At 43.5% G+C, this 25,140-nt stretch overlaps 1 protein-coding gene across 1 annotated transcript in view; it reads right to left on the reverse strand.

Annotated features, from left to right (window-relative positions):
• wdr44 (WD repeat domain 44) overlaps positions 1 to 25,140 on the reverse strand; it is a 116,118-nt gene that overhangs the window by 34,388 nt on the left and 56,590 nt on the right. Inside the window, exons 4-8 of the mRNA XM_070883157.1 lie at positions 21,035 to 21,725; positions 9,886 to 10,016; positions 3,454 to 3,558; positions 1,058 to 1,194; positions 261 to 344 (exon numbers count right to left, since the gene is read on the reverse strand). Of these exons, the coding sequence (XP_070739258.1) occupies positions 261 to 344; positions 1,058 to 1,194; positions 3,454 to 3,558; positions 9,886 to 10,016; positions 21,035 to 21,725 (1,148 nt within the window). The remainder of the gene's footprint in view (positions 1 to 260; positions 345 to 1,057; positions 1,195 to 3,453; positions 3,559 to 9,885; positions 10,017 to 21,034; positions 21,726 to 25,140) is intronic.

The following is a 25,140-nucleotide window of genomic DNA, read 5'->3' on the forward strand; positions in this document are numbered from 1 at the left end:
GCAGGGGAATAAACATTATATTTCAACACTTCACTTGCCAAGATATGATTTTATTTTCATGAAGCTATGCTACTTTACAACTTAGAATTAAAGAAAAATGTCCATTACAACTATAAAACTCCAATTTATATGACAGAATACAAATTAAAGTATAAGCACTAACACTTCCTTTAAAAGTATTGGCAAATATTTCCTATTAAGCAAAACTATTTGAAACACTGCAAAAATTGTAGAATTATTGAAGTAAAAACGTAACTTACGTTTTCTGTTTGATTTTGTGGCCATCTTGCTCAGTTTGAGTTGGTTGAAGCTTTTCTTCATCATCTGACTGTGCAGCATCATTACTACAATGGCAAGCCATCTACTTGTTAACATATGGATGTTTTACAGGCAGTCATTAGTCTAAATTCCTGTTCAATTAATACACTCACCTAGTTTATAATCAGATCACAAGTTGATTCTTATACTAGGTTCATAAGCATTTCTACTGACAACTGATATTAAGCATCAACTGAAGAAATGAGCCAGTTATTCTGTTCAAGTGCAAGAACAAGTTATAGAGTCAATTACATCTGGACAGACATTAAACTGCTCGAGAGACAATTAGGAATACCTTTTGCTTGTTTTGTATGTGAACTAAAGTATAATGCAGTAAAACCCATTTTATGCCCATGCTGACTAAATGGGGAAAAATGTACTTTTTAGTTGGTCAATTTGGTAAAGAATGTATACTGCCATTTTAATTTTAATAAGGTTTAACTTGTAGTAAGAATGAAACCTCGCCAGCCGTGTTATGTGATGCTTTATATTTCTTTGTTATTTTGTTGAATATATAGAAACTTTTACAGTTGCAGCCAAAAGAAAGGTAGCTAATGTGCTAAACAGTATCTAAAGTCATCACAAGTTTAATATGGAATAAAATTTTAACTAGAAATAAACCCTATTAGAACATGTCAGCCTGCACTTGGTATACAATAAATGTCATGATTAAATGGACAATAAATGCAATATTAGGAATGTGTGGGGGGGGTGGGGGTAACTAGCACTGGTCGCATACCTCACATACTCCTTGGTTCGGCGCATGATGTGTAATGTCAGTGGGTTAAGGCCTTTGGGAAGTTTTTCTTCAGCCATATTCAGAGGGATCTCTTCCCCAGTGTCTAGATTCTTCACCATCACACTTGCTAAAATTTCCTTTTGTAAAGAAAGTAGTTAGTTTAATAGTCTTTTAAAGACTAGTGCACATAACCAGACCTCTTGACATGAAAGGACCAAATTAGAGCACAATGCACATCAATTGACAAGAACATGCAGTAAGTTTGAGAGATACACAAAAAATATTTTATTAATGCCCTTCAAATAAAGTGGCTGATGATATTATGGGGAAAAGGATGGAGTAGAAGTGTAATAATTTCATTCTGTACTCGAGTAATTGCATCACTCCTCAAACTATTTCTAACTTCCTTAAATGAGAATCAGTCTTTCTGAATAAAAGGCAACTATGCTGCATAATGCATCATCCAAAATGTGCATCAAGTTGAAAAGGAAGGAGCTACATTCTTGAGTACCAATACCTGCAGAGCGAGTCAATAAACTTCACCCAGCAAAGGAGAATTTAGACCAAGGGATTTTCCAGGCAGGGTACATGAAGCTCAAAACATTAACTCAGATAAGACATATGCTTGGTGGCGAGATCTATCCTTACACAAAGTGTGCATAGTAAGATAGATAAAAAGATTTGCTGCATAAGGCAATACCACTGAGTGTTATTGCAATATAGGACTAAGGCAATATCAGATTCACCAAGACAAAAAGCTGGCACAGTACCTATGGGCTGATTGAACGCCTCCTGTACTATAAATTTCTCTAGTTGTACTTCTTGGACCTCTGGAAGTTTACACCAGATTCAATCTATCAAATGCTGATCGGCTACTAAGCACAAGTAGTGGCTACCGATGGTCTGCAAATGGCAAGGGCTTTCTCCAATTAATTAGTGTAACCAAACTAGCAATTGATATGCATTGCAACTAAAGTCCATGATCAGATCAGCCATGATCTTATTGAATGGCGGAGCAGGCCCGAGGGTCCGTATGGCCTACTCCTGTTCCTATTATGTTCTTATGTTCTGAAGCCTCTCAAAACCTGTGCCAACAAGCCAAAGTGCTACTGCTAGATTTTTTTCCTTCCAAACACAGGGCCACCCAAAAGAAAAAAAAATGGAGAAAATCTGAGGAGTATCATATAGGAAAGTGATGTGGTGTGAAATGGTGGCATTGTGCTCTTAGACGTATGGAAACCATATACTGTACTTCCACATGATTGATTGCCTTAGATTTATTCAAGTGTCACATACTTTATAAAACAAAAAATGAATCAATGTACGAGATTAAATTTTTCCAACAATAGTGAAATTATATCTTCACATTAATTGTGTAACATTAGGGAGATCTTTTTAAGTATACCAACAAATTGTTAACATAATTCAATTCACTGACCTATTTCACAGTATTACCAAGTGAATGAGTGCTGAAGGAAAAACATCAGGACGACATAAGATACTTTTAAGTAGATCAACTGCCTTTAAACTATGTTCAAAAGTACATAGTTCAGTGCGGAGAGAAAAAAGTGTGCTTTGTGCGAGATGGGAAGAAAATGAAACAAGAAAACGCAATTTCTGCATAACCAGGGTGCTACAAGTGGCCTCAGTATCTCTGGACCAGGGGCCACACTCCTGACTGCTATCTAACAAGTCCTGTTGGATAGTGTATGTGAGGATATAAAGTTACAGCACAAGGCTTTGCTGTGATGTTCTGCAGCATCAAACAATATGAAGACACTCATCATTTAGTCTCAATTAAGATGAATGGCTACATGGTTTAGGTACTGGATATTGGCTGACTGAAGTCAGGAACTGGACACCCGTGGAAACATTAGTGCTTCAGGAAAACTGGAGAGAAAACTAGCAAAAAAACCCAAGTATTTTTAAAAACCAATGAGCACAGATAGTATGCTGTCAAGGGAATTATTTTTTGACATTGTCCTTCAATATACTGTTTCCCTCTTGGGCAATCAATGTGACTAATAAGCACCCAATACCACAATTTGTAACTACTGCAATAGCCATAGTTTCCAGTTTGTTAAGTAGTCTATTAAATACAGAACTTTTGTTCTATGCATTCTGTACACAGTTTTGGAGGTCAACACATTTGCATTGAAGTCGGTCCTTAAAAATCAAATGGGAAAACATTAAATGATCACTAGGTTATATAATATCTGATCTGGAGATGGGGATGCAACATATTTGAAATCAATAAAAATGCATTGAAAATTAGAGTAATTATAGGGTTAATCTTTTTAATTCCTATCAATCTAAATATCCATAAGGCATGTCACATTTTAAACAGAGAAGATACATTACTTATTTTTGCTAGACAAACGATGAGAATTCCTTACCTCATCTGTAAGTTCACGTCCAGAGTTTGACCTTGGTCTTTGTGGTCCTATCACCTCAGTTTCAGGAATACCAGATGTCGATTCTCCAGACCCTTTTTCACTTTCCTATAAATTGGATTTAAAAAGCTCTCAAATAAGAAAAGTTAACAACCAGGTAAATTGTGAATCATAAATAAAAGCTTTGTATCTGGACCAATGTGTTTAGTTTTTACCAAAAAAACATTAAATAATTCAGAAGTTCTGGAAAGGTCATTGTGCCGATGCGCTGCAGTGTACAGGATCCAATTTCTCATTTACTTGGAAGTGAAATGGAACTGTGGCAAATAATTTAATGTTTGGAATGAGGGTTCTGCACATTTCCCAAAACAGATTTCAGGACTACACAGCACAAATACAGTGATTATATTCGATGTTCCACCTCTGCTAAAATTAATAGAAAATAAACGATTAAAAACAAGGAAATTGGTGGTGAACACGTTCAGGATTATATAGGAACAGGAGTCGGCCATTCAACTCTTCAAGCCTGTCCTGCCATTCAATGAGATCATGGCTGATCTGTAATCTAACTACATCCAGCCTCAAAACATTGTCGAGCAAAAAAAAAAAAATCTCAGATTTAAAATTATTTGAGCCAGCATCTGCTACTTTGTGGGAGAGAGTTCCACACTTCTGCTACCCTTGAGTGAAAAATGTTTCCCAATTTTTCTCCTGAATGGCCTGGCTCTGATTTTAAGGTTATGTCCCCTTGTCCTAGACTCCCCATCAGTGGAAAAAGTTCTCTCCATCCAACATCAATTCCTTTCAAAATCCTAAAATCCTAAATCAAATCAGCCCTTAACATTCTCGACTCCAGAAAACACAAGCCTAGTTTATGTAATCTCTGCTCGGGTAACATTCTGGTAAATCTGCACTACACTCCTTCCAAGGACAATATATCCTTTCTAAAAGGTGCGGTACACAGTACTCCAGATGTGGTCTAGCCAGGGTTTTGCACAGCTGTAGCAAAACCTGCTCCCCTTTATATTCTAGCCCTCTAGTTAAAATATTCTATTAGACATTTTGATTATTATTCTGTACCTAACTACTACATTTTAGTGATCTGTGTACATGGACCCCTAAATATCTTTGGACAACCACTGTTCCTAGCTTTTCACCATTTATAAAATGCTCTGATCTATCCTTTTTTGTCCAAAATGGATGACCTCACACTTACCTGCATTTAAATCCATCTGCCACAGTTTCGCCTACTTAAATCTATCAATGTATCTTTAATTTTATGCTTCCGTCTACACTGCTTACTGTACCACCAATCTGTGTGTCATCTGCAAACTTGGATATATGGCTCTCGTGTTATCCAAGTCATTAATACTGAGGTCAGAGTGGTCACAGCCATTGTGCGTAACATGTGCTCACCATGGACTCCATGGTTGAGTGGGGCCAGCGGGAGGAAGGCAGGCCCGGACGTCGGCGGAGGGAGAGGCGCAGGCAGGACCGGAGGTCGGGGGAGGCAGGCCCGGACGCCGGCGGAGGGAGGGCGGCCCGGACGCCGGCGGAGGGAGGGAGGGAGGGAGGGTGGCCCGGATATAGAAACATAGAAAATAGGTGCAGGAGTAGGCCATTCAGCCCTTCGAGCCTGCACCGCCATTCAATGAGTTCATGGCTGAACATGAAACTTCAGTACCCCCTTCCTGCTTTCTCGCCATACCCCTTGATCCCCTGAGTAGTAAGGACTTCATCTAACTCCCTTTTGAATATATTTAGTGAATTGGCCTCAACTACTTTCTGTGGTAGAGAATTCCACAGGTTCACCACTCTCTGGGTGAAGAAGTTTCTCCTCATCTCAGTCCTAAATGGCTTACCCCTTATCCTTAGACTGTGACCCCTGGTTCTGGACTTCCCCAACATTGGGAACATTCTTCCTGCATCTAACCTGTCAAAACCCGTCAGAATTTTAAACGTTTCTATGAGGTCCCTTCTCATTCTTCTGAACTCCAGTGAATACAAGCCCAGTTGATCCAGTCTTTCTTGATAGGTCAGTCCCACCATCCCGGGAATCAGTTCTGATGAATCTTCGCTGCACTCCCTCAATAGCAAGAATGTCCTTCCTCAAGTTAGGAGACCAAAACTGTACACAATACTCCAGGTGTGGCCTCACCAAGGCCCTGTACAACTGTAGCGACGTCGGGGGAGGGAGGGAGGGAGGGAGGGAGGGCCGGACGTCGGCAGAGGGAGGGAGGGTGGGTGGCCCGGACGTCGGCAGAGGGAGGGAGGGTGGCCCCGACGTCGGCAGAGGGAGGGAGGGAGGGTGGGTGGGTGGCCCGGACGTCGGCAGAGCGATGGAGGGAGGGTGGCCCGGACGTCGGCAGAGGGAGGGAGGGTGGCCCGGACGTCGGCAGAGGGAGGGAGGGAGGGTGGCCCAAACGTCAGCAGAGGGAGGGAGGCCCAAATGTGAGAGCGGAGGGAGTAGGTAGGGCTCAAACCTGTGGTCGGAGCTAGTCGGAGGCTCACCAGACGTCGTCGGGGATTGGGTGAAGCAGTTGAGTCAGCCTAGTCCAGTGGGGAACGTCCTCCATGACAACATGCAAGCCGTCGTGATCCTGACCAACGGATCCACATCCGAACCGGGGTCAAACAGGGCTGCGTCATCGCACCAATGCTCTGCTCGATCTTCCTCGCTATAATGCTCCATCTCATTCTCAACAAGCTCCCCGCTGGAGTGGAACTAAACTATAGAACCAATGGGAACCTGCTCAACCTTCGTCGCCTCCAGGCTAGATCCAAGACCGTCCCATCCTCTGTCATCGAACTACAGTACGCGGACGACGCTTACGTCTGCGCACAGAGGTCGAATTCCAAGCCATCGTCAACATCTTCACCGAGGCGTACGAAAGCATGGGCCTTACACTAAACATCCATAAGACAAAGGTCCTCCACCAACCTGACCACGCCACACAGCACTGCCCCTCCCGGTCATCAAAATCCACGACGCGGCCTTGGACAACTAGGACCACTGGAACCTATCAAGCAAGTGCAGGCATCAAAGATGAGGTCCAACATCGTCTCCAGTGTGCCAGCGCAGCATTCAATCGCCTGAGGAAGTGTGTGTTTGAAGACCAGGACCTCAACTCTGGCACCAAGCTTATGGTCTACAGGACAGTAGTGATACCCGCCCTCCTACATAGCCGAGATGTGGACCATATACAGTAGGCACCTCAAAGCACTGGAGAAGTACCACCAGCGCTACCTCCGCAAGATCCTGCAATTCCACTGAGAGGATAGATGCAACGTCTGTGTTCTTGCTCAGGCCAACATCCCCAGCATCAAAGCACTGACCACGCTCCGTTGGGCGGGCCACACTGTCCGCATGCCCAACACGAGACCGCCCTAAGCGGAGGAAGAGCATCTGGGAGGGCGTTGAGCACCTAGAGACTCGTTACCAAGAGCACGCAGAAATCAAGTGTAGACAGCGGAAGAAGCGTGCAGCAAACCAGACTCCCAACCCACCCTTTCCTTCGACCACTGTTTGTCCCACCTGTGACAGAGACTGTAATTCCCATATTGGACTGTACAGCCACCTGAGAACTCGATTTCGAGGGACTGCCTATGATGATAATAGTGATTACTTGAGGCCCCAGCCAATTAGAATACATTCCCATTATCTCTACATTCTGTCTTTTTACCACCTAACCAATCTGCTAAACAGGTCAATAATTTGCCTTCAATTCCATGAGCTTTAATTTTAGCCAAGAGTCCATCATGTGGAACCTTGTCGAATGCCTTCTGGAAGTTTATATCAAATACATTCCCTTGTCAAATCCTTCAGTTACTTCCTCAAAAAATGTAATTAATTTTGTTAGACATGACTTACCCTTCACAAATCCATGCTGGCTCTCTCTAAATCAGGTTTCTCAAAGTGCTCAATCACTCTGTCCTTATAGATTCCAACAGCTTCTCCACAACAGATGTTAGACTAACAGACCTTTTGCACCATTTTTTCAGATAAGGTGGTGACATGGGTCAATGGACATGAGAAGGATGTTATGAAAATCCTTCAAAAGCCAAAACCTGAAACGTATAGTCATGGTCAATACTCCCTTAAAAAAAAATTGAGTGCAAAAAGGGGCTGCGCGGCCCATTCAAAATACCAGCTGTACGTTGTTTAGAAACATAGAACATAGAAAATAGGTGCAGGAGGAGGTCATTCGGCCCTTCGAGCCTGCACCGCCATTCAATAAGATCATGGCTGATCATTCCCTCAGTAACCCTTTCCTGCTTTCTCTCCATACCCCTTGATCCCCTAAGCCATAAGGGCCATATCTAACTCCCTCTTGAATATATCCAATGAACTGGCATCAACAACACTCTGCGGCAGGGAATTCCACAGGTTAACAACTCTGAGTGAAGAAGTTTCTCCTCATCTCAGTCCTAAATGGCCTACCCCTGATCATAAGACTGTCTCCCCTGATTCTGGACTTCCCCAACATCGGGCAAATCTACCAGCATCTAACCTGTCCTGTCCCGTCAGAAACTTGTATGTTTCTACGAGATCCCCTCTCATCTTTCTAAACTCCAGTGAATAAAGGCCCAGTTGATCCAGTCTCTCCTCATATGTCAGTCCAGCCATCCCAGGAATCAGTCTGGTGAACCTTCGCTGCACTCCCTCAATAGCAAGAACGTCCTTCCTCAGATTAGGAGACCAAAACTGAACACAATATTCCAGGTGAGGCCTCACCAAGGCCCTGTACAACTACAGTAAGATCTCCCTGCTCCCATACTCAAATCCCCTAGCTATGAAGGCCAACATACCATTTGCCTTCTTCACTGCCTGCTGTACCTGTATACCGACTTTCAATGACTGATGAACCATGACACCCAGGTATCGTTGCACTCCCCTTTTCCTAATCTGCCACCATTCAGATAATATTTTGTCTGTGTTTTTGCCCCCAAAGTGGATAACGTAACATTTATCCACATTATGCTGCATCTGCCATGCATTTGCCCACTCACCCCTGTCCAAGTCACCTTGCAGCCTCTTAGATCCCCCTCACAGCTCACTCCGCCACCCAGTTTAGTGTCATCTGCAAACTTAGAGATATTGCACTCAATTCCTTCATCCAAATCATTGATGTATATTGTTTCCCATTTAAAAGCCGGTTAGCCGGCTGCGTGGGAGCTCCAAAGCGCTGAGGTCTTAGTGCAATCTCCATCAGTTCATTATAATGCGCAATTTTATTTCTCATACGGTGATATGATCAGTTGAATTTTTAAAAACAGATTACAAACTGTTTTCCTACTGCAATTAATTAGCTGCTCCATTTCATCCATACAGCACTACCCATTCCCACAGATCAAATTATACCAACAGGAATCTGGAGTGTTACAGTATTGGTAAATCAAATTTTTTCTCAATCTATTCAAAAGGTGAATCTCAATTTCCAATCTTAAACCAGATTGATATTTGCCTCAAGGAGAGAGGGCATCCAATGCAACAAACTATCTTCATTCTGAAATTGAGCTTTCCGTATTACACTCGAAAGTGGTCAAATATGTGGAAACCAATCAATTAAAAATTCATTAGTCCTCCCCATTATATTAAAATTGTTTTCACATTTCCAATTCAGCATTTTGAAATGACAGAACTGATAATTTCTGTCAAAAGCTTAAATTTGCTTACTTCTCCATCCACACTAATCAAACCATTAACTGTCAAATTGAAGTTAGTTAAAAAAGTAATGCATTTAAAAACAATGTCCAAGCCTACTGTCTAACCTGGTTCTGATGGTTGGCTACCAATCATATGAGAGTCACTAAAACTTGCGTCAGCCAAATAAAATTTTAGAAGCACGAGCCAATATTTGAAAAATTAGACCTGGAGCTAGAATAGATTCTTTTGGATGAATTTACACGGCACACACTACAGAATGTTTACAAATTTAAGGTTCTGGAAATCGTCAACTACAATCCCATTTCTGCAGCATTTGCAAAAAAATATCATTGCAAGTAAACTCAATTTCCTAGTTAAGGCAGCTAAGCAGTCACAAATATCAAGATCATCTCCTCCCTGTACTGATTAAAACACAATATAGATTGATGGAGTCTGTGTTGAGACCCAGGAAAACGCACATTTCCATTGATTGTGGAGAGAGGCGCTGTATTTATCGAGGAAGATTCTGAAGCACAGTCACAAAAATCTCTATACTTACAATGCCCCTCAGTTACTAAAGAAATTGACAATAAAAATACAACAGTAATCATGATTTTATACTTCTAAATTTAATCACTGGGTAGAAGAGCATAAGTATTGAAGACTGTATTCACAAATTTGCATCTGTATACTGAAAGTAGTAAGCCTAAACTAAATATGGGCACTTTAAACACCTGACTCATTTACCAAATTGTTTCAACAAGCTAATATCATTGCTTTCTACATACCTGTGCAGTAACCACTTTGTCTCCACTGGTTGCACTTGCAAGATCCAACGAATGCTGCAGTTCTTTAGTTAGATTCTCTGCAGCAGTATTGGGACTCACAAGCCCACTGGATGCAACAGGATCTGTGGGAACTGCATTAAAAAAAATTACATCACTTACAAACTAGAATTTTTCATTCAACCTCATTGCACCAAATGGCTTTTACAAGAGAGTTTAGTCATTGTGGGCCAAGCAAGCAAACTCAATATCTCTTAATTGAAGTAACTCAAAAGTATTGCAGTCAAGAGTAGCTGTTTTTAAACACAATATCAGGGACTATTTGGCACCATGTGTGAAGTCACTGAACCTCTGGAACATGAATACAAATCTAGGGAGATTTGCAGGTTCAATATAGTAGACAAATGGGAACTCCAAAAGAAGCTGCATTGAAAGAAAGCAGTATTGCAGATTGTAACCTGACAAGCAGAGTGTTTGAAAGGAGGAGTCCAAAGCTTTGTGCAATCTCAGACATGGAATCGGGCCTTGGGCAGCAACTATAGTTGACAAATTAATTGCCCAAAAATATGTGGATTGTCAATATGTTATACATTCCAAGCATTCAGAAAATTGACACTTTGAGCACAACATTTATGGTATTCAAGATTATTGATATTGCAACTTCCAATAACACGGACATACTCACTGTCTGAATCAATCTATAAAGGATAAAATAAATAAGGCTCCATTCTTTTCAGGGTTCCAGGGTAGATATGTATTGGCAATTCCACACACAACATTTACTAACATGCACCTACAAAGTCCTTGGGACAGACATACTGTAAGGAGACTCTGTTGGCTGCCATATCCTTCCCTATTAGTTGATTCTACATTTGCCCTGTTGTCAAATAGCAGACTATTCGATCATCCAACTCCAGATGACTTCAATTAATGAGAGAATTGGTCAGGAAGTAAAATTACCATGGCTATCCTGTGTTTAGCTTATGTTGCTAATGTGCAGACCAATCTGTATTTGGAGAGCCAGTGTCTGCTTTGATTGAGAATTAGTCAAAATTTAATCAATGCATCCTGACCATCACTTGATCAACATTTAATTGGCCCTTGATATTTATTTTCATTATACCAATCAAGTTGGGCTGTCATCATCATCATAGGTGGTCCCTCAAACGAGGATGACTTGCTTCCACAAGAGTTCACAGATGTTTCAATGAAGGACCCGATGTTCCAGTCATGAACTCCAACTGAGGGGTAGAAGATGCCTGTGCGTGGATTTTTAAAAAAAAGTGTGGTGACCGTTGCACACCAGCCACCACACGGGCTTGACAAACATAACATAATAAGAACATAAGAACAACATAAGAATTAGGAACAGGAGTAGGCCATCTAGCCCCTCGAGCTTGCTCCACCATTCAACAAGATCATGGCTGATCTGGCCGTGGACTCAGCTCCACTTACCCGCCCGCTCTCCATAACCCTTAATTCCCTTATTGGTTAAAAATCTATCTATGATTTGAATACATTCAATGAGCTAGCCTCAACTGCTTCCTTGGGCAGAGAATTCCACAGATTCACAACCCTTGGGAGAAGAAATTCCTTCTCAACTCGGTTTTAAATTGGCTCCCCCATATTTTGAGGCTGTGCCCCCTAGTTCTAGTCTCCCCTGTTATGTAATGATGTGTGTATCGTCCTGGTACCTTAAATGTAAAGTAAGCACAATGCTACACCACAGAGGGCGCTGTGGTGGGAAACCTGGAAGTATCTGCAACAGGCACTATAAAAGGCTGACCACCACACCTGAGAGGCACTCTGGAGCTGAACAATAAAGGACAAAGGTCACAGCAGTTAGATTTACACCAGACAGTATGGAGCCAGTGATTTGTGTGCTACATACACCACATTGGCGACAAGGAAGTGGACGAACTCCATGCAACCATGGCTACTCTGGGCTCGCTAAAGGATTTTACCGTGGGCAATGATTGGGAGGCATTCACGGAAAGGCTCGAGTACTACTTCACAGCAAACGACCTGACGGAGGACACGGACGCAATGAGATAAGCGTAAGGCGATATTGCTCTCCAGTTGTGGAGATGAGGTTTACTGTCTTGTCAGGGATTTGCTGGCACCCGGGAGCGCCAGGGACAAGTCATATGAGGAGCTGACTGAACTCATTCGTGACCAGTTGAAACCAAAGGAGAGCATCCTCACGGCCAGATACAAATTTTCCCATCACTGCAGACCTGAGTGCCAGGATGTTACCAAATATGCTGCGGACCTCAGGAGACTCGCGGCGTCGTGTGATTTTGGCGCACACCTTGACGAGGCGTTACGGGACGTTTTCGTTATGGGGATTGGCCACGAGGGTCTCCTTCACAAGCTGTTAGCTACGGAACCCACAGTTACTCTGACAAAGGCCATCACCATCAGCCGGGCACATATGACCTCGACTTGCAGCACCAAGCAAATAATCCACAGTCTCGAACCCGGCAGGCACTGTCCACAGGATAGCGCCCACCACGGACAAAACTGCAGAACGTGGCTCTGCCCGGGGCAGAGAGCATGGACCTCGGGGGTCCTGGAACTCAAGAGTCCGCTGAGGGGGGCCAATCAAGCAGCACCATGCTGGCGTTGTGGAGGAAGCCATGGGGCTCACCAGTGCAGGTTTGGGGAGTACACGTGCAATACCTGCCACACGAAAGGCCACCTTCAGTGTATGTGTAAAAGAAATCGCACTCACCATGTAGCTGATGAGATGGGGGATGATCCACCATCCAGCGAGGAGCAAGCAGAAGATGATGAGGTGTTTGGACTGTACACATCTACCGACGATTCGTCCCCAGTGATAAGGGAAGTAAAAATCAACGGAGTCCCAGTGAGTATGGAAGTGGACACGGGCTCGGGTCCGTCGTTGATGAGTCGGAGAACTTTTGATAAACTGTGGATTAACCCAGCTGCACGACCCAAGCTGGTCCCGGTCACGGCGAAGCTGCGTACCTGCACCAGGGAACTGATACCTGTTCTTGGCAGAGCGATGGTGCAGGTATCCCACAGGGACGAGTCGCACGGTTTACCTTTGTGGGTCATTGCAGGCGATGGGCCGACACTCCTCGGCCGGAGGTGGATGGGGACGGTCCGTGGGAGCTGGGAAGACTTCACCAATCCACAGGCTGCTGCTCCCCGGGCTGCTGCCGTGCCCCGGGTCCCCAGAGAGCAGCAGCGACCGAGCTGGAGCTGCAGCCTCAATCCACCCACAGGCAAGCCCCAGCCCTGGACCTCACTCAGAGATCCTGCAGCCTCAGCCCCCACAGGCAAGCAGCCCTGCAGAGAGAGGGGACTAGTGGGGGTGGAGTTAGCCGGTGGGGTGCATGGGATCCAGGATGGCCGGCGGATCGGAGGGGCCCACGCAGAGGGAGAGTCGGGCGGCGGCAGCAGTTGGAGGTCGGCGGCCACGGCCGCAGCAGGGGAGGCCGCAGGGGAGGCGGCTACGGTGGCTGCTGGAGAAGCGACGACGACGGCCGCAGGAGAGGTGGCAAGTCAGGTGGCAGCGGAGGGGACCGGAGGCTGCAGCGGCGGAGGGCATCCGGAGCGGCTGAGAGCAAGATGGCGGCAGCCTCGGTCCAGAGCATCAAAGAAGGCAGCGCCCAAGGAGAAGCCTCGTGGAATCCTCCTGCATCAAAGATGGCGCCTTAAAAAGGAAATGCACCAGGGAGTCTTAAAAGGGTCTTACCATGTGGTGGTCCCCACAAAGGACTTCTGTAAGGCAGAGCGAGTCTAAAATGTGCTATGTTAATGTGAGATGGCGAATTTATAATAAGAGTTCATTTTTTAATGCTGAATGGCCACTGTATGTGTGTAAAATAATGGATATGAAGTACAATTAATGATAAGGGCTAACAAGGAAATCAGGGATCCATTACCAGTAAATAACTAGTTAATGTACCAGATAACATGTACCATACTAACGCACTGTCTATGCCTACCTGCCTTCGGTTGGACAAGTGTGATGTTATGTATTGATGTGTGCATTGTCCTGGTACCTTAAATGTAATGTAAGCACAATGCTACACCACAGAGGGCGCTGTGGTGCGAAACCTGGAAGTACCTGCAACAGGCACACCTGAGAGGCACTCTGGAGTTGAACAATAAAGGACGAAGGTCACAGCAGTTAGATTTACACCAGACCGTGTGGAGTTAGTGATTTGTGTGCTACATACACCACATCCCTGACCAGTGGAAACAAGCTCTCTGTCTCTATCTTGTCTATCCCTTTCATTATTTTAAATGTTTCTATAAGATCACCCCTCATCCTTCTGAACTCCAACGAGTAAAGACCCAGTCTACTCAATCGATCATCATAAGGTAACCCCCTCATCTCCGGAATCAGCCTAGTGAATCGTCTCTGTACCCCTCCAAAGCTAGTATATCCTTCCTTAAGTAAGGTGACCAAAACTGCACACAGTACTCCAGGTGCGGCCTCACCAATACCCTATACAGTTGCAGCAGGACCTCCCTGCTTTTGTACTCCATCCCTCTCACAATGAAGGCCAACATTCCATTCGCCTTCCTGATTACCTGCTGCACCTGCAAACTAACTTTTTGGGATTCATGCACAAGGACCCCCAGGTCCCTCTGCATCTCAGCATGTTGTAATTTCTCCCCATTCAAATAATATTCCCTTTTACTGTTTCTCCCCCCCCCCCCCCCCCCCCCAAGGTGGATGACCTCACATTTTCCGACATTGTATTCCATCTGCCAAACCTTAGCCCATTCGCTTAACCTATCTAAATCTCTTTGCATAAGGTAGGTCTTTATCCAGTGGCAAGGGTTAACCAGGACAAATGGAGACCTGCTCTGCTGCACGGACCTAGTGCACACACATCGCTGTGTGGGCTGGCCCGTGCTGTCCCTGGGCCCTCGGCTCTTCTGGACTCCGTACCCTCATTTACCGCACCTACGCCACGATCTCTCGCCACTCCTCTGCCAAAAACGGCTGCATGACTAGCCTAAAAGCACATTTGCATCTCCTGTCTGCCCGTGGAACTCTCTCCCCTCAGACCACGTCACTTCCGGGATCGCTGTCTATTGTTTTTAAAGCAGTTCAAAGCAGTTAACCCTTCTTCTTAGGCAGTCCCTCAGAGTCGAGGATAACTTGCTTCCACACTAATGAGTTCTCAGGTGACTAGTCTCCGTCACAGTTGGGGCAGACAATGGTTCAAGGGACGGGTAGGGGGGGGTGGGGGCGCGAGTTGTCGTGCATTCTTTCCGCTGTTTGCACTTGATCCCGGTGAAGAGACTCGAGGTGTTCGGCACCTTCCCGGGTGCATTGCCTCTACTTTGAACGGTCTTGGGCCAGGGCTTCCCAGGTGTCAGTGACTATGTTGCACTTTTTCCAGAGAGGCTTTGGTGCTGGGTTTGAGGTTCTGGTCTTCAAACACTGTCTTCCTCAGGCAACTAAAGGCTGCACTGGCACACTGAAAGCAGTATTGGACTTAGTTGTCATTGATGTCTGCCCTTGTTGACCGTAGGCTTCCGAATTACCTCAGACTATGGCACTTCCTGGATTGCTGACTTGTTTTTAAAGCAGTTAAATATCATTCACTTGAGTACTCCAAGTGGAAATTCTACTTCCCAATAATAACCAAGTAGAAGTTAATTCCTGAGACATTGGAACCGGTTCTGGGAGAGGTGGGACCAGTACAAACTGGACGGTCTATACCTGGGCAGGACCAGAACCAATGTCCTAGGGACAGTGTTTGCTAGTGCTGTTGGGGAGGGGTTAAACTAATATGGCAGGGGGGGATGGGAACCTAGGGAAGTAAAATGGGAGATGAAGCAAAAGATAGAAAGAATCAGAGTGGACGGCAGAGAAACCCAAGGGCAAAAATCAAAAAGGGCCACATTACAGCAAAATTCTAAAGGCAAAGTGTGTTAAAAAACAAGCCTGAAGGCTCTGTGCCTCAATGTGAGGAGTATTCGTAATAAAGTGGACGAATTAACTGCACAGGCAGCAATTAACGAATATGATATAATTGAGATTACAGAGACATGGCTCCAGGGTGACCAAGGCTGGGAACTCAACATCCAGGGGTATTCAACATTCAGGAAGGATAGACAGAAGGAAAAGGAGGTGAGGTAGCGTTGTTGGTTAGAGAGGAAATTAACGCAATAGTAAGGAAGGACACTAGCTTGGATGATGTAGAATATGTATGGGTGGAGCTGCGGAATACCAAAGGGCAGAAAACACTAGTGGGAGTTGTTTACAGACCACTAAACAGTAGTGCTGAGGTTGGAGACAGCATCAAACAAGAAATTAGGGATGCGTGCAATAAAGGTACAGTAGTTATCATGGGCGACTTTAATCTACATATAGATTGGGCTAACCAAACTGGTAGCAAAACGGTGGAGGAGGATTTCCTGGAGTGCATTAGGGATGGTTTTCTAGGCCAATATGTTGAGGAACCAACTAGAGGGCTGGCCATCCTAAACTGGGTGATGTGTAATGAGAAAGGACTAATTAGCAATCTTGTAGTGCGAAGCCCCTTGGGGAAGAGTGACCATAATATGGTAGAATTCTTTATTAAGATGGAGAGTGACACAGTTAATTCAGAGACTAGGGTCTTGAACTTCAGGAAAGGTAACTTTGATGGTATGAGACATGAATTGGCTAGAATAGACTGGCGAATGATACTTTAAGGGTTGACGGTGGACAGGCAATGGCAAACACTTAAAGATCACAACTTCAACAATTGTGCATCCCTGTCTGGAGTAAAAACAAAACAGGGGCGGTGGCTCCACCGTGGCTAACCAGGGAAATTAAGGATAGTGTTAAATCCAAGGAAGAGGCATATAAATTGGCCAGAAAAAGCAGCAAACCTGAGGACTTCAGCAGAGAAGGAGGGGGAAAATAGAGTAGGAGGGGAAGCTTGATGGGAACATAAAAACTGACTGCAAAAGCTTCTATAGATATGTGAAAAGAAAAAGATTAGTGAAAACAAACATAAGTCCCTCGTTTGGTGATTCAGGTGAATTTATAATGGGGAACAAAGAAATGGCGGACCAGTTTAACAAATACATTGGTTCTGTCTTCACGAAGGAAGACACAAATAACCTTCCGGAAATACTAGGGGACCGAGGGTCTAGTGCGAAGGAGAAACTGAAGGAAATCCTTATTAGGCGAGAAATTGTGTTAGGGAAATTGATGGGATTGAAGGCCGATAAATTCCCAGGGCCTGATATTCTGCATCCCAGAGTACTTAAGGAAATGGCCCTAGAAATAGTGGATGCATTGGTGATCATTTTCTAACAGTCTGTCGACTCTGGATCAGTTCCCATGGACTAGAGGGTAGCTAATGTAACACCACTTTTTTTAAAAAGGGAGAAAAAACAGGTAATTATAGACCGGTTAGCCTGACGTCAGTAGTGGGGAAAAAGTTGGAATCAATTATTAAAGATGAAATAGCAGCACATTTGGAAAGTAGTGACATGATTGGTCCAAGTCAGCATGGATTTATGAAGGGGAAATCATGCTTGACAAATCTTCTAGAATTTTTTGAGGATGTAACTAGTAGAGTGGGACATGGGAGAACCAATGGATGTGGTGTATTTGGACTTTCAAAAGGCTTTTGATAAGGTCCCACACAAGAGATTGGTGTGTAAAATTAAAGCACATGGTATTGGGAGTAATGTACTGACATGGATCGAGAACTGGTTGGCAGACAGGAAGCAGAGAGTCGCGATAAATGGGTCCTTTTCAGAATGGCAGGCAGTGACTAGTGGGATGCTTCAGGGCTCAGTGCTGGGACCCCAGCTATTTACAATATACATCAATGATTTAGATGAAGGAATTGAGTGTACTATCTCCAAATTTGCAGATGACACTAAGCTGGGTGACGGTGTGAGCTGTGAGGAGGATGCTAAGAGGCTGCAGGGTGACTTGCACAGGTTAGGTGAGTGGTCAAATGCATGGCAGAAGCAGTATAATGTGGATAAATGTGAGGTTATCCACTTTGGTGGCAAAAACACGAATACAGATTAGCTGAATGCCGGCAGATTAGGAAAAGGGGAGGTGAAACGAGACCTCTGGGTATCATGGTACATCAGTCATTGAAAGTTGGCATGCAGGTACAGCAGGCGGTGAAGAAGTCAAATGGTATATTAGCCTTCATAGCTAAGGGATTTGAGGATAGGAGCAGGGAGGTCTTACTGCAGTTGTATAGGGCCTTGGTGAGGCCTCACCTAGAATATTGTGTTCAGTTTTGGACTCCTAATCTGACAAAGGACGTTCTTGCTATTGAGGGAGTACAGCGAAGGCTTACCAGACTGATTCTCGTGATGGCAGGACTGATATATGAGAGACTGGATCGTCTGGGCCTGTATTCACTGGAGTTTAGAAGGATGAGAGAGGATCTCATAGAAACATATAAAATTCTGACGGGACTGGACAGGTTAGGTGCAGGAAGAATGTTCCTGATGTTGTGGAAGTCCAGAACCAGGGGACACAGTCTAAGAATAAGGGGTAAGCCATTTAGGACTGAGATGAGGATAAACTTCTCCACTCAGAGTTGTTAACCTGTAGAATTCTCTACTGCAGAGACTTGTCGATGCCAGTTCATTGGATATATTCAAGAGGGTGTTAGATATGACCCTTAAGGCTAAAGGGATCAAAGGATATGGAGAGAAGGCAGGAAAGGGGTACTGAGATGAATGATCAGTCATGATCTTATTAAATGGTAGTGCAGGCTCAAAGGACTGAATGGCCTACTCCTGCACTTATTTTCTATGTTTCTATGTTAATTTTGGTCCCTGCATAGACCAAGTTTGAGAGACATCTGGTTTGGTTGATGTGTGTCCCTGACACCCATTAGGTCACTGACTAATTTAACTTGTTTGCTGGTCTAGTTCTTAGATGAGGAGTTTGGATTTGGTCAGTCTCAAAAAGGTCCTCATGAATGCAAGCCAACAGCATAAAACTGCCCATACCCAGTACTCTGAGAAACTCAGAATATGGATGGCTACTGTGGGAAACAGATGTGTTTGGGAAGATAGTTTGGAGGGTTAAACCACACTACTGGTGAACTTAAAAGCTAATCTTACTCAAGTGGTAATTGGTCATAAAATTGCTCTACAAGTGCAAAAAAAGACTATTCTAACTCTTCATGATGGGATCCTCACCCTAAGAAGCGCAAGATTTATCACAAACGTATACTGATGGAACTACTGCAAGCTGTGAACAAATGATGTACACTAGCCAGTTACAAGCTCTGGCACAAAAACAAGAGACAAATCGAAATACTTACTCATTGCAAGGCATACATTCAGGACTACTTTGAACTCAAGAGCAATGCAGAATATGACACCGAAGTTTCACTGGTCATCATAGAATTTGAATATACAATTCCAGCTAATAAATGGGAGGATACAGAGAGGTGTGGAGGAACAGAAGGACCTCAGAATACATGTCCACAGATCCTTAAAGGTAGCAGGGCAGGTCAATAAGGTAGTTAAAAATGCATACTGAATGCTTTTCTTTCTTAGCCGAGACATAAAATACAAGAGCAGGGAAGTTATGCTCGAAGTGTACACACTAGTTAGGCCACAGCCAGTGTACTGCATGCAGATCTGGTCACCACATTACAGGAAGGGTGTGACTGTACTAGAAAGAGTGCAGAGGGGATTTACGAGGAAGTTACCAGAACTGGAAAACTTTAGCTGTGAGGAAAGATTGGATAGGCTGGGGTTGTTCTCCTTGGAACAGGAGGCTGAGGAGAGATTTAATGGAGATGTATAAAATTATGATGGGCCTAGATAGACTGGATAGGAAGGACCTATTTCCCTTAGCAGAGGGGTCAATAACCAGAGGGCTTAAATTTGAAGTAGTTGGTGGAAGGATTCGAGGGGAGATGAGGAAACATTTCTTCACCCAGAGGGTGGTGGGGGTCTGGAACACTCTGCCTGAAAGGGTGGTAGAGGCAGAAATCCTAATCACATTTCAAAGGTACTGGGATGTGCACTTAGAGCGGTAACCTACAGGGCTATGGACTTAGTGCTGGAAGGTGGGATTTGGCGAGGTAACTCTTTTTCAACCGGTACAGACACGATGGGCTGAATGGCCTCCTCCTGCTTCATAATTTTCTATGATTCTATGAAATGCAAACCAGCTGCAAAATTAGTTTGGGAAGGAGAGTTCACAATATTCAGCCAAGCTTTTAAAACATTAATATACAGCATTGAAAACAATGTCATTCTTGCATAGCATGTTTAGGATAGTGATTGAAATAGAGATTGATTTCATTATACTGATTGAGCTATGAAAGGAACAATTATTTCGGATATTATACATTCATTCTGCACTGGCAATCAATAAGTCCCAAATTGGGGAGAAGGAAATTAAGTCAAAACTGGTGGAATCGACACTGCAATGATGACGATGTATCTCTGCTAAATGGATAACCTTTAGAACTTGATAGATCGATAAAATTCATGAAGCATGCAGTTAAATCTGGTGTAGCTACAGCACAAACTGGTTGGTTACGTGTGCATTAATTTAGTTAAACTCCACTAGATATAATGTAGTGTTTCTGTGCTGTATATTCCATGAAATTCTGTGTTAATACTAACTTATTAAAAGATGTACACTTCACGAGACATTTATTGTAACACGAATGTAGAGGTATTAAAAATGCAGTGACAATAGAAAATGGAAGACTCTGATGGCACATAAGGTCAATTCTCACCACATATGGAAATGTGGCAACGTCAGCACTACCTGCATTATCAGAAACTGCAGTTACAGAAAAAGTATTTGAACTTTAAATAAAGCCCTTTCCTCCAATATATACATGAAAGTTGTAGTTATTTAGATATTCTCTGCAAAACATTTCAAAACCCTCTCTAGACAGAATAAAGGATCAATCAAGATTGGCTGTAAAACAAACAAACTCGTTGCCTTCACTATAAAAGCTACTAAATAAAATAAACTACTTATAAAATACTTAAGCATTTCATTGAAGATTTGGACTTATTTAATGCATGGTTAATTTATTTTCTGCATAATTATTTTAGCACCTTTGGCTACTATAATCTTTTACTGAAGAGATCTTTTTGGTATTTATAGTTCATTTTGCATTTTCAAAAAATGGCACAGCAGCTCACTTACCTTCCAGACCTAACGAACTGTGCACGTCTAAGACAGTTTCACTTTTCTTCTTTCGAGGGGGGGGAGCAGGACGTGCAGGTGGTGGCGGCCGCGGAGGAGGGACACTTGATCCTGGTGGTGGAGGTCGTATTGGTATAGGTTTCTTGGTGCTAGCTACTATGTCGGGTTCGGCGTTAACCTGCCTTGGCGGTTTTAGAGGTTGCAACTCTTCAGCTGAGAATATGTCTTGGAGGGGGAAACAATCTCCAGACATATGTTCCAAAATGTCTGCTTTCTTGAACTCTTTGACCTCCTCAGCTTTGTCTGATGGCTGATGTGAAGGTATAAAAGAGTCTTCATTGGATTTCTCCAAATACAATCTACTAACAACTTCTGTTGATGTTCCATTCCCATCATTCAGTGGCACTACTGAGAAAGTTTCTAAAGATGGCAGAGTTGTCAGAGTATCTGACAGGGGATCAGCCTCTTCAGTCTTTATATCTGAGCTGCTTTGCTCTGTGAAATCTTTTGGCTTTGCACACAATGGCTGATCAATGGTTAAAAGCCCAGCAATGTTGCAGAGTAGATCAGCTTCAGCTAATGCAGTAACTGTAACCTGATCTGTTTTTACACTCTTCTCTTCACCAGTATCTGAAGATTCAGCTTTCATGAGGCTCTTCTGTTGGTACTCTTCCTCTGCTGTGTCATGAATCTGAGAAGAATAAAAACTAAGATATAATCAATTGTAAGTTCACAAACAAATTGGTTTCTTGAACATTAGTTTTTAAAAAGGTTGACCATTTGTGTTTTGTAGATGAATGATTTTAATAAATAATGTAGGTACAGTGCCAAAAATGGTACCATTTAACTAACAAGATTGGGTTCACATCTCTTCGATCTTGACATTTTGTTAAACTTGCCCAATTTTATAAAATGCAGATCAAGGCTGTAGCATTTAAACAAATTCAGTGGAAGATTTAAGTTTTATTCATTCTTTTACCAGTTATAAAACATAACCAATTGGAGAGTCCTGTAAATAGTTACCTTTAAGGACAGGAGAATGTGGGTGAAAAGGCCACCTGGAAGAGGGGGAACACAGGAGATCCCAAAATGCATTCCTCCAAGTTAATTAGGCTTCATTGAAAGTAAAGGCAGCTGAGCCCTTGAGGCCATGTGATTTATGTTGGTTATGGGGTGGGGGCAGTGAGGAGAAAATGGTTGACAGCTGTGTGTGGAGGTGGGCTCGTAAAGTGAGCTATCAAAGTTCAAGAGATTTGAATATTTTTTAAAGGGGCAATAATTTACAAACCTATAAGTTAAATGCCTACATTTCAATATTGCATCACAAATACTCGCTACTGGTAGAAGTCTATCGACACAGCAAAGACATTAAAAGAAAAACAGATCTTTTACAATTTTGCATACAACTAGAAGGGAGCAAAAACTGCAGTTAAGTTAGCATATTAGTCAGTTTTGTCACAAGACAAATAGCAATAGGTCTAAGGGTTGAAGATTGCAAACATTTAGCTAAAAAAATATATTTTGGGATGAAAGATACCTCAAAGTACATACAAAAATACCAATGCCCAAATACTAATTTCATAAAATAGCAATTAAACTGATACCTGTCCCAACTTTAAATGTAATACAAGACAGACATTTTCTGTTCAATTTATAACTCGTATACAGCCTTGACTTAGTCTTAGCACACACACTCTAGTCAGCACCACTCTAGGCTCATTCTGCAGTACAGTGCAGTGCTGAGTGAATGCAGCACTGTCAGAGGTACTGTCAACCATCATTAAAGAAGTTAATCCGGTCCTTTGTCTCATTGCTGTTTGAAGGAACTTGCTGTGAAGCCCAAATTGACTGCCACTTTTCCCTACTTTACAACAGTGACGACACTTCAGAAGTACTTCATTGGTTGCTAAGTGCTTTGGGAAGTCCTGAAAAATGCTATGTATCCAAGTGCTTTCTTTCCATACTTTCCTCTCCTCGCCTGTAGGCAGTGATTCATGCTGGGGTACGTTGCTGGCTACTGCAGCCAACCACGATCTAGCCCACATAAGTCTGAGCCAAGACGGCAAAGCCTAGATTATCTGATACGAAACAGTTTAGACCCATAATTAAAAGCAGGTTTTTCTGAAATCTTTTGGAAAATCTCAAAAGGAACCTCAGCCATCATCAGTCTTCACCCAGGGCTGATTTTGGGGGGGGAGGAAGAGAGAGCAAGATTGCAAGGAAGATCATTCTCTGTGGCACCATCCCATAGGTTGGCAATGCAGCCAAGCTCAGCAGATTGAACATAATAGGAGCAGGAGTAAGCCATTTGGCCCTTCGAGCCTGCTCCGCCATTCAATAAGATCATGGCTGATCTGATCCTGGCCTCAACTCCACATCCCCGCCCGCTCTCCATAACCCTCAACTCTGTACTGAGCCCTGAGGAGCCCCGCTGGAAACATCCTTCCAGTCACAAAAACATCCATCAATCATTACCCTTTGCTTCCTAACTCCAAGGCTAATTACCTTTAAGTTCAGGACACTAGTTTGCGACCTAGCTTTCTCACCTCAAACTGAATTTGCAATTCTATCATGCTATGATCACTCTTCCCCAGAGGATCCTTCACTACAAGATTAATTAATCCAGACTCATTGCACATTTCCAGATCTAAAATAGTCTGCTCCCTGATTGGTTCCACAAGTATTGCTTCAAGAAATTATCCCGCATACACTATGAACTCTTCCCTCAAGGCTACCTTTGCCAATTTGATTTGTCTAATCAATACGAAGATTAAAATCACCCATGATTATTACTGTACCTTTTTTACAAGCCTCCATTATTTCTTGATTTGTGCTACAGAGTGGTAATTGTTTGGGAGCCTGAAGACCACTCCCAGCAGTGACTTATTTCCCTTATTATTTCTCATCTCCACTCATGGCTAACCTATGGGGACGGTGCGATGGAGAGAAAGTGTCAACGCTATTGAGCACAGGAGCTGTAGATGTTTCTGTGGATGGCACAGCTCTATATCTGGCTCTCTGATAAACACTGGATCCTGTGAAGACAATTCCTCAAGATTGTTGCTAGATTGGTGTGGCAAGGCCAGCTGATATGGTGGGTGGCATCTTCAAAGGTGTGGCCAATCATGGCGTGCTGGCTTTGATCATCCTGGCAAGCCTGTTTTCGTGCAGTGCCACTGAAAGCATGACAGTGTGATTGGGGTGCTTCCAAGGGTGCCTCCAAAATTACCATTAAGTCAAGCACGCACTTATATTTTGGTCAAATTGGGTCTGTGGTCTCAGCTTCTTGTAGGAATAGAAACATTGGCACGCTAATCATTGGCCAATGAGATATATGTTCCCCTCTGTGTACAGGCGCAGGTGTGCACAAATGACCTCTCGTGCACCTGACCTGTCTGGCATTCCTTTTACTTGTCCTCCTCCTTTTCCAAATACTTCAAATAAGGCAATTCCCACTGGGAAATCGGTTAGTGCTAGTAATGGTGCTGGGGCCAAAAAACAGAATTGGTGAAAAAGCTTAGAGTCCAAGTTCCAGCAAGGAAAAAAAGCTAAGCAATATACTTAAACATTACTGTATCCTTGCCATGGCCTCTGTATACTAGGTAGCTACCCGAGACACCCATTTCAAGTGGCCGTGAATTAGAATTGCATACAAGACATCTCCGTCATCAAATTGATAAACATACACAAATAAGAAAATTCCAAATCAAAAATCCACGTTCCAGTGCCTAGAATCTATTTGACATGCGGGGCATCCTATCCGAGCCAAATTCGATCTTAACTCAATAATTATGTGTCTGTACTTTCCAGCAGGGATCATTGGGTATCAATAGCAGGAACTCTGATTGATCTTTTCCTTCTATATCCTGAGGAAAAGTGTGTTTGAAGACCAGGCCCTCAAAACTGCCACCAAGCTCATGGTCTACAGGGCTGTAGTAATACCCGCCCTCCTGTATGGGTAGAAACGTGGACCATGTACAGTAGATACCCAAGTTGCTGGAGAAATACCACCAATGATGTCCCCGCCAGATCTTACAAATCCCCTGGGAGGACAGACATACCAACATCCCCAGCATTGAAGCACTGACCACACTTGATCAGCTCCA

This window comes from Pristiophorus japonicus, chromosome 6 (assembly GCF_044704955.1).
Source record: "Pristiophorus japonicus isolate sPriJap1 chromosome 6, sPriJap1.hap1, whole genome shotgun sequence".
Classification (NCBI taxonomy): Eukaryota; Metazoa; Chordata; class Chondrichthyes; family Pristiophoridae; genus Pristiophorus; species Pristiophorus japonicus.